Source organism: Sitophilus oryzae, unplaced genomic scaffold (assembly GCF_002938485.1).
Source record: "Sitophilus oryzae breed Bouriz unplaced genomic scaffold, Soryzae_2.0 scaffold_396_pilon_pilon, whole genome shotgun sequence".
Taxonomy (NCBI): domain Eukaryota; kingdom Metazoa; phylum Arthropoda; class Insecta; order Coleoptera; family Curculionidae; genus Sitophilus; species Sitophilus oryzae.
Window position 1 is genome coordinate 121116 of NW_022146969.1, and position 10895 is coordinate 132010.

The window sequence follows — 10895 nt, forward strand, 5'->3', positions numbered from 1 at the left end:
GTAATAATAATTAAAGGTATTAGAGAAACTAGACTCTCTTTATGCCGCTAGAAGTTTCCATATATTTTATAGTTGCCATCATGTTGCTATGTGTTGCTATGGAAGAGTGTAGCACCCATAAATAAATAAAATTGTTTGCTCTGTATTTGCTATTAAAAGTATTTAGAGTTATTCCATCTGTGAGAATATTTCTGAACTAAAGTGCTTCCAAAATTTAATAACCATTAAAATTGCAGCTATCTATTTTGATAGGATATTGTTAAACAAGATAAGTGCACAGATAACAATATGATATAAATAAAAGAGCACTATTAAAAAAAGTATCCCCAAATTAGAGCAGATTATTAAAATAAAGTAATTAAAATATGGCGAATGCGCTAGGAAAATAATTTTTCTAGTAATTTAGCTAATAATAAACATAAAGGTTTCATAGGCTTTTCTAGAATACTTATCACTCTTGTCGCACTACTAGAGACTAAAAAATGACAAATTATAGGATATATTTTTTCTAATTATAATTTTTAGTGCTTGAGTGCACCTTTAAAAATATTCCTGTGCCTATGTATATAAAATTATATAATAATGGTTATCATTTATCATCTCTATCTAAATTTACATACGTATCATTGAATTACAATAAATTCCAGCAAATTTTAATAATATTAATAAATTAATACAAATTAGTTGCTTTTCACAAGCTTTGTTTAAATAATTTATTTATTGCAAGGTAGTGCCCTCTATTGGTACTTGGCTATACTCTCAGTAAGTAATCTGTAATACGATTTTTTATCGTTTAGATTTTGGCATAGAGAGGGCACCACGAGGCCTATTTGAAATATATTTTAGAATCAAAATAAGAGGAACAATTTACACAGTGGCGTAGCTCTGAGATTTTGTGTAAAATCAACTTTTATTGTAGATTATAGTTTTTTTTTCACAGATTGATTTTATCATTCACATTACGTGCCTTCCACAGATTAACACAAATTAGTTAAAAACATTGTTTTAATTAGTATTTCTAAAGGCTTTTGGGGTAATAGAAACATCTCAATTATTAATGTAATATCGATATTCATTACAAAGTAGCTCAACCTAAGACGTTTATGGATGTAAAGCATCAGATGGCGGGGCGTATTTCACAGTCTTTTACTACAGAAAAATATTTTTTGTTACTCTGAATTTTGAAGCGACCAATAAAAACAGAGAAAATAAAAATCGATTATTTTCGGACTGTGCCAATTGGTTACTAATCGACCAGATACTTTTTGTCTATTAGATATGCTATAAACGCTGGTAATTATACAATTCGGCCATTGTAAATACCCGATAAATTCCGCAAGGCCGACGAGGCCGATGCTTTTCACTGATAAGAAAAAAAAATGTTTGTTTAGGTAATTTCGAGATATTTTTCTTTCTGGAATGCACATTTTTAAAGTATTTTATATTCTTTGTCCGCTTGATCTATTATACTGGTCGCACGTATCGAAGTTCTGTTTCTTCTAGTTTTAAAAAATGTTCTTATTTCTTTGTAGTTGTAGTGGTTGTAGTGTAAAATTAGATTAATTTTATTAACTTTAATTATAATGTTTAGTGTAGAATACCAGAAATAGTTTAGTAGTGTTTTTATAGTTTATTATTTTGTAGTTAAGTAGTAGGTGAAGGGATAATTTGGTTATTTTTTCTTTTTGTTTGATTAATTAGTAAGTTTGATAATTTTTTCAGGGTAGAATAGTTGTGTAGTGTTTTTATAAGATATTATATTAGTTTATTTTGTAGATGAGGTATTTGGGTATATTTTCTTTTTGTTTTTCTTCTAATTGTAATAATTCTATTAAGTATTGTGATAGATACACTATATCTTCCTTCAATTTCATTGAAAAGTGCGTTATCATATAATTTTGGTTTTCTGGTAGTAGAATATACGAAAAAAAAATCTGACCAAATTTATTTTAAATTAAATTAATGGAGTCTTATTAATCAAATTAATCTAGTCAAATAATAATAACAGTTAGTTTCTATTAGTTTCTAAATACTATACAGGGTAAGTTTCCTACGATCAATGTTCTCTATGGGTATCTCGGAAACTACTGGAGATAGAGAGTCGGTTAAATGGGGAAAGAATAATTGCAGTTTTGTAGGGTCATAAATATGCGTTTTTCGGATTTTTCGGAAGTTCAAGGCTTACTAGATATTTCGATAAAAACAAATTTTGGCTATTTTAAAACTTGTCTCTAATTCCATTATAATCTACCGTATGATCGAATAAAAACGGCGTCAACGATGGCTATGAAATGAAGATCGCTGTCATTTTATATGTAAAATTATATGGAAAATATCATCGATTGTCATTTCATAGCCATCGCTGACGCCATTTTTATTCGATCATACGGTATTTTAGACAAAAAGTTTCAGATAAAAGTTGTAGATAATCACATACCTAATGAGTTTGTGCTTTCTGTTTTTTTCCTAAAGCCTGTCATTTTTGACATATGACACAAACATTATGTTTTTTTTAAATGGAAACCATAGTTGGCCATTACTTCATAAAAAGCGCCATTTTTTAAGCTTTTCAGCGATATAGGTATAATATGTTTTTTTCGAAAAATTACAAGTTATAGCCAATTCTTTTCTTTCTTGGCTAATTTCCATACCAATAATACCATGCCAGTTAGTTGGCACCAAAAATGTAAAAAGTTTTATGTTTAAAAAAAATGAAATGATTCTTTTATAAACCTGCATTAAATCAAATTAAAATAGGTATGTAATTTTTTTTAAATATTAATTAACAGCCAATTAGCATTATCATAAATTATAAATAATATATCGAAATAATAATTTCTTTGTTAATACGGTTTAGAATTCTTAAAATAACAGGCAAAAATAATCCACAATTTACAATAAAATAAAAGTTTCGTTTAAATTTATTAATCAACTGATCACTATTAAAGTTCGCAGAAACCCGGGGCTATTTTATTACATTACTCTGAGGAAAATAACGAAAATAATCGATATTTTTGACTCCGCCCCGAAAGGTTCACGATTTGTCCTCCAGTTGGCAGCACATTTTGTCTAGTCGGTTGATCAAACAAGGGTATTATCTAGCTAGATTAATTCTCCTTGCTTAAGAAACACACCATTTCCACTTTCCAGGATGAGGAACAGAGTAAATCAAATAAAAATATACATATAGTTAATTCATATATTTATTTGTCGGGTAAAATACATTTTCCAACTTGTTGAATTACTTTTTTACATTATATATCCCTTTATAATTATCATTTTTACAAATCCAACTAATCCTAATAAAAATACATACAAAAACGAAAATAATTATAAAAACGAACAAAGAAAAATCAATGAACAAAAAAAAATAAACATGAAATCTACAGGCTAAAATATATTACATGTTCTTTGGTAAAACTAGCCAATGGAAAATACAAAAAATAATATTAACAGAATTCACAACAACATAATATACAAAATGCAACAAAATGTAGAATCTAAAACTGTTTAGCAAGTTATTTCCAAAAAAAAATATATGCAACTGGAAAATTAACACGTACTAAAAGCTAGTTCATACTACAATATTTCCGAAAATAAAAATAACATACAATATGTACAATATATTTCTATACATAGACTTTTTCATATAAGAGAAATCTTTATTTTAAAAGTATGTGCATTAATATTAGAAACTGTATAATAATATCTTTCAAATATTTGTTTGAATACCTCCAATGCAATGAGATTCTCTATAATAAATGCTACTTTTCAAGTTTATTAATAGCAGTCCTATGTAAATATACGGTTTTATATCAAACGACTATGTTTATTGTCAAAAACCTTATGTTAAACCACACACTGGAAAATTATACGTTAGGTACATAATTTTTGGAATGAATTCAAATATAAATTACTTTATAATATACTCTCAAAATACTCTAAAATATACTTTAATGGTTAACTCAAATCACTGTTAACTCACCAATATAATAGCTATGTTTCTTAATTAATTAAATCATTTATAATTGTTAGTAACAACTGGCACCATTTATTCATTGTATTGTTGAAAGAAATCTATCTGCACTACGTATTGTCGATTAACACCTTAAATGCAGCGGCTGTCGCCATCTTATTGTACTGTTTATCAACTAAAGGCAGGTTTTAAATGTTTTAGAGAGGCTCAAGGTTGATGAAAGCTGAACATAATATCTATTTTATCTAGAGAAATATACTGATTTTTTTTATAGATATAATAGTAATACAAAATTTCCCGATTTTAAATGGACTCTATTTAAAATAAACAATATTTATATTTCCTCAACCTCGGCCCAACTAGCTCCTATAAACTATTTTAATTTCGATGTACTTTGAAACCCAAAAATGTTACTTATATATCTACAAAGATCACGCAAACCCTTAAACATATTGAACGGCTCATACGTTTGGCACTTAATAAGCATTCTTTACATATCTACAGTAATTTAAGTTCGGTTAAACTAAAAATAATAGATAATTTAATTTAAAATCACAAGATATTATGGCTGTAACTTACCAAGAAAATAATATGGCACATAATTTTTGCATTTTGGCACTATGAATTTTTAGTTTTTGATTTCTAGTAAAGTCATAAAAAAATATAAAATCTAATACGAGTTATTTAAGCCAAGATTGCACATATGTAGTCATAATAAAAAAATATAAAAAAATTGCATTAGTGCCCCATGCCTGCTGTAAGACCACTACAGAAATAAGTCAGTAGTGGAAGACAATGGATTTCGTTAACCTGGCACCACTAATTGTGTACAAAAGTGAGTATTTATACAGGTACCAGAAAAATTATATACAAGCTAAATGAATAATTATTAGAATGAATGAAGATTTTTGGAATTCTTTGGTAGCATTATTCAGGGCAAGATAAATGATCTGTGTCAAAGACTATTTAATACTACGACTTATTTGTAGTTATTTGAGTAAAATAACCGAAATTGTGTCTTTAATACTACAAGTTACCCAACGTATTTTTCTGTCTCTATACAGGGTGCTACAAATTCGAGGTACGAGCATTGTTATCTCGGTAACCGTAATAGATACGATGATGGTTAAATTGGGGCAAAGTTGCGCTTTGGGATGTTCACCAAGATGCCATCAAAAAAGTTTTAAAATTTTAAAGGATTGCTGAGTTTTTTGGAAAAAACTGATTTTTTTAAAAATCAATTTTATTTTTTCCTGTCGTTATTTTTTAGAAAATCAAAAAACTAATTGCACATTCTGATAGCCACTTTATTAGGGCTATCTAATAGTATTTTTAGATTTTTAAATTAGCTGATAATTTGTGAGATACAGAGGCCAACTTAATTTTTTTAAATACGGGCCTGCATTTTTTATTTCAGATTTTGAAAGGACTCTGTCTACTGAGTACAATAATATGCCTCACTTAATATTTTTTTTTACATTTGAACAAAATTTATTTAAACTAATTTCAAGTCCGGCTCTGTTTTTTTTTAATATTTAATCTATTCATCGTTAAAATATTGATTTGAGCATTCAAACTTAACAATGACGTGGGGTAAAACATTGAATACGGAAAATCAGATGCAATAAAATAATTCATATAAATAAAATATAAACAATCAAATTATTTTCGCGGAAGATGGACTGGAAATGGTAGAGTAATATAATTTATACTGCTCTAGGTTCCTGTACCTATCGCCACTTGTAAAAGTGAAATGAATTCATCTCAACATTTACAATAAAGAGTTCAAAATGCATTCGGAAGTATAAGGAGAAAGTTCAAAGAGCTATAAATAAAATTGAACGAAAAATAAAGGGGAGGGTGGTAACCCTTTCGAGCACGTAAAACATTAGAAACTAGTTTGTAGAAGTTGATTTATTTATAATAACTACTATTAATATTATGCATATTATTAAGCCGCGTCCAAGCTACTCGAACAAAACAGCAGGTCGTAAACGACGGCACAGCCCATCGCATCGCGGGGAAGGATGCGACAACCAGTTTGCTCTATAGATCTAGGATGCGTTTAGGTAGTCGCTGTTTTTTCGAGTGCCCGGATTTCGAGTGCAAGAATTTTATTAAATAAATTAACCGGTAAACATTTTAAGAACTTTTGTCGTTGAAGAATCAATATTTAGCAGGCGGAGGGTTACAGGGGTCTTTTGGTAGATTATTCGTTATAGTGTATTTTTAAGACCTGTATTCATTTTCAGCCGATTCTACCAGGTGTTTCTCAAAAGGGGCTCACTTTTTTACTTTTTTATTTTTTCAAATAATACAACGAAATTTGGTTTGTTGGTATATGACATAAATCGGGATTGATTGACGTATTCAATTACCTTCGGTCGTTTTTTGTTTCACCGGAAATGACTTCAACTTTGTATTTTTAGATTGTATCCTAAGTACTTTTTTACATTATTTGATAGAAAATGACATTCTGAATAGAATGACATATTATACGTCAATTTTAGACAATTCCAAGTAAATAAAAATAGCATTTTAAATATCAATCTAGAGTGCCAAGACTGAGTTAAAACTATTAATTTGTAATCAAAGAACTTTGGAAACATATATTTGATCGTGTAATTTTTTTTCGTATCCTTTCATGGCCGCTTAAAAGATGCCCAAATCGTATTTTTAATGATAACTCAAATTTTTCAAATGGTACGAGGCTGGCTCAGCATATTTGGAAAAAGCATTTTTTACGAATAATTTGGTACCACATACTTGGTATTTAGAGTAAAATTGTCGTTACGTTTATTTATGGCCATTTTTAAATTGAAAATGTCAAAAATTCACATATAATACATCATTCTATTTAGAATGTCATTTTCTATCATATACGGTAAAAAAATACCGAGGGTACCATTTAAATCAAAAGTTGTTGTCATTTCCGGTGAAATAGGTAGTGACCGAAAATAAATGAAAACGTCGATCAATCCTGATTTATGTCCTATACTAACATACCAAATCTCGTTTTTTATCTAAAAAAGTTATAGAAGTGAACCACTTTTCAGAAACACCCGGTATATTTATTTCTAAAAATGTAATGGTAAAATTTCATTTCCGGTGTCAAATTTCCTATTAAGTAGTAATTTTTAATTCCAGAATCCCATAATAATTCCGGTTTTTAATAAAAATATCAATTTAATCATAAAGGTCTTTATTAACAAAATGAAATTATATAGACGAAGTCTAGCTATACATAGCTATTCACACTCAACCCACAATAAAATTAAAATTATAAAATCTTTTCTTTGTGTAAAAAAATTAGTTGTAAATGTTTTTCCCGATCCCAGTCAGTAACTGCGTCTCCCATTGTCGAATACTCGGTAAAAAATAAAAATCACAGATGGACGCCCGAAATTAAATGAGACCCTTCCAAGTGTCCGGTACAATGTCCGCCGAAACGCACGCCAATCTCACAATTTTCACTTAGTATCTGTTTAATTATATATGCTCGCGAACATTTTGTTCGAGTAGCTTGGACGCGGCTTTAGGTCGCACACTGAGATTTCAAATTCACAATAAAAAAAAGTTAAAAATATTATCTTTAAATTTCTGACTTGGATATTATCTATTTGAATCTTCCAATTGGCTCGATTTCAATGTTAATTAGTGCTGATCAATATTCAATATTGTTGCGATGAATATAATCAGACTAAATAATTTAAGAAACCAGAGTCGGACTTGAAATTATTTTAAATATAATTAAATAGTTTTGTTGCTGTTAATGTAACCCAAAACAAAAAAAAGTATAAAGTGTGGCATATCATTGTATTCAGGAGACCGAGTTCTTTCAAAATCTGAAATAAAATATGCAGGTCTGTATTTAAAAAAATTAAGTTGGCCTCTGTATCCCACAAATTATCAGCTAATTTGAAAATCTACATATACGTCAGACAGCCCTAATGAAGTGGCTATGAGAATGTGCAATTAGTTTTTTGATTTTCTAAAAAGTAACGACAGGAAAAAATAAAATTGATTTTCAAAAAAATCAGTTTTATCCAAAAAACTCAGCAATCTTTGAAATTTTTAAAACTTTTTTGATGGCATCTTGGTGAAACTTTGCCCCAATTTAACCACGTTCGTATCTATTACGGTTACCGAGATAACAATGCTGGTACCTCGAATTTGTAGCACCCTGTATATTAAGTATCATATTAAATAAATTAATGCCCTTAATAAATAATTAGAAATGCAATCTAATTGTCTTAAGTGAACAAAAAATCAGGCTATTATTGCACTTAAATTAAAACTAACTCTGTCCGATGATTTAACTATCATAGTATGGCACAAAATTCACAGCTATAAAAAATTAAAAATTTACAAGTTAAGATAGAGAAAAATATACTTTACAATAATAAAAAAACCCTTAAAAATACCTTATTAGAATTGGCACAAAAATATAGCACATAAATGTTCAACAATTTAATCACGTCACTGAGCGTTGTATTGTTATTGCAATAATTATTCTCTGTACGGTTTACAGTACGAAAACCTGTGGTTCATATGTTGACTGTACGATCCAGAGTGCGAAAATCGTTTTAGACACTTGCTGCACTGAAACGGCTTCTCACCAGAATGTAGTCTCTTGTGTTCCGTAAGGTGGTGCTTATGTTTGAAGGCTTTGGGACATTCGTCACATTTGTGGGGACGCTGACCTAAAATTACATAATAGTTATTTATGTAACAAGTTGCAAAATGAATGTTTTTTAAGCACTAGACGCAAAATGCGTCAAGTGCTTAAACCACTCTTTTCGCAACGAATTTCATACAAGATTTTTTGTGAAAGCGGATAATTTAAGATTTTCATGCTATTATTATTATTTATTTTTAAACATTCTTTAAAATGTTCTGGTAATCGGTTTCTAAGGCATTGTTTATGCATTGTTTAATGACAAAGTTCTGTCAGGTTCAAACCAGAGAGAACACTAATAACTAAAGTGAGAGGGCTTGTGGAATAGGGGCATTTCGTAGACAAGTTTATTTTGTCACCTCGCATCCCAGACGCGCGTAGCGTTTAGGCGGTCAAAAAAGGAAGTTTTCAACTTTGCAAGTTAAACATTTGACAGGATTAATTAGATTGACAGTAGCTTTTTCTATTTCTTAGCTCTAGAAGGAGATAACTAAAATCTGTTGATAATCGGATTAATAAATTGTTTTTGACTGAATGTACCCTCTCTTTTACCTTGTAAGAAGAGAAGATTATTGTCATATGATTGTCATTATTGATTATTTGAGATTCCACGATTATTCGGCAATAATTCATTTAAATAAAATATAAACAATGAAATTATTTTCCCGGAAGATGGACTGGAAATGGTAGAGTAATATAATTTATACTGCTCTAAGTTCCTGTACCTATCGCCAAGTAAAAGCCATTTGTAAAAGTGAAATGAATTCATCTCAACATTTACAATAAAGCGTTCAAAATGCATTCGGAAGTATAAGGAGAAAGTTCAAAGAGCTATAAATAAAATTGAACGAAAAATAAATTTCTGCAATAGGGAGATTGGTAACTCTTTCGAGCACGTAATACATTAGAAACTAGTTTGTAGAAGTTGATTTATTTATAATAACTACTATTAATATTATGCATATTATTAAGTCGCGTCCAAGCTACTCGAACAAAACGTTCGCGAACATATATAATTCACACTATATACTCGTAACAGCAGGTCGTAAACGACGGCACAGCCCATCGCATCGGTCCCGAGGACTGTGGTGCGGGGAAGGATGCGACAACCAGTTTGCTCTATAGATCTAGGATGCGTTTAGGTAGTCGCTGTTTTTTCGAGTGCCCGGATTTCGAGTGCAAGAATTTTATTAAATAAATTAACCGGTAAACATTTTAAGAACTTTTGTCGTTGAAGAATCAATATTTAGCAGGCGGAGGGTTACAGGGGTCTTTTGGTAGATTATTCGTTATAGTGTATTTTTAAGACCTGTATTCATTTTTAGCCGACCAGGTGTTTCTCACTACTTCATTCGGCATTTTTGTAATTTTTGTTTTGTGGTTGAGATCCAGATAAAACGTTTCCTTTAAAGGTAAGTTTTATCTCGGTAATTATTTTAAAATACCTAATAGTAATAGTGAGGGCACATAATATAGTCTAAGAGCTACCAACGTTTTCGAGAAAGTATTTTAAGACGTCTGGCTCTTTGATATATCTTTTACTATGCTCTCTGGAACAGTATGCTCGTCTGGCTGCCGATATCCGTTGCGTTCACTACTGCGCATCGGAAGAAGATCCTATATTTTTTTTAATTAAGTCCTATAAATTCTAGTATTGAATAAAAATCGAACATATCTCCATACCGCAGGGCGTAGAGTTTCCGACTACGAACCGACGATTCAGAGTTCGAATCTGGTTCAGGGCAAAGACTTTTTTATTTTATTTTCGTATATATTCTGATAGTAAAGTATTAAATAATTCTGGTGATTCAAAAAAAATCAAATATTCGAATAAAATCGAATATAAATAAAAATAAAATAAAAAAGTTTTTGTCATGACCCGGATTCGAACTCTGACTCTTCGGTTAGTGGTCTGAAATTCTACGCATTGAGTTATGGAGACTCGGTCGGTTTATACATTTTTAAATTCTAGAATATATTCTAGAATTTAAATAACTAATAAAATATAGGATCTTCTTTCAATGCGCAGTAGGGAACGCAACGTTTACCGGCGGCCAGACTGTTCTAGAGAGCATAGTAAAAGATATATCAAAGAGCCAGACGTCTTAAAATACTTGTTTTCCCGACGTTGCTAGCTCTCGTACTAATAGTCGTACATTGCTAATTTACATAGGTAAGCATAACCTATGGGATAAATCCGATTGTAAAAGTAAAATATCACATTCTTTTCTGATACCTATG

General features: G+C 30.0%; 1 protein-coding gene across 5 annotated transcripts in view; it reads right to left on the minus strand.

Moving 5' to 3' along the window:
• Positions 1-8129: 8129 nt before the first annotated feature.
• LOC115885533 (zinc finger E-box-binding homeobox protein zag-1) overlaps positions 8130-10895 on the minus strand; it is a 680770-nt gene continuing 678004 nt past the window's right edge. For all 5 annotated transcript variants that reach the window (XM_030904489.1, XM_030904491.1, XM_030904487.1 and 2 more), the window contains one exon: positions 8130-8679. In XM_030904489.1, the coding sequence (XP_030760349.1) occupies positions 8486-8679 (194 nt within the window). In that variant the 3' untranslated portion in view covers positions 8130-8485. The remainder of the gene's footprint in view (positions 8680-10895) is intronic.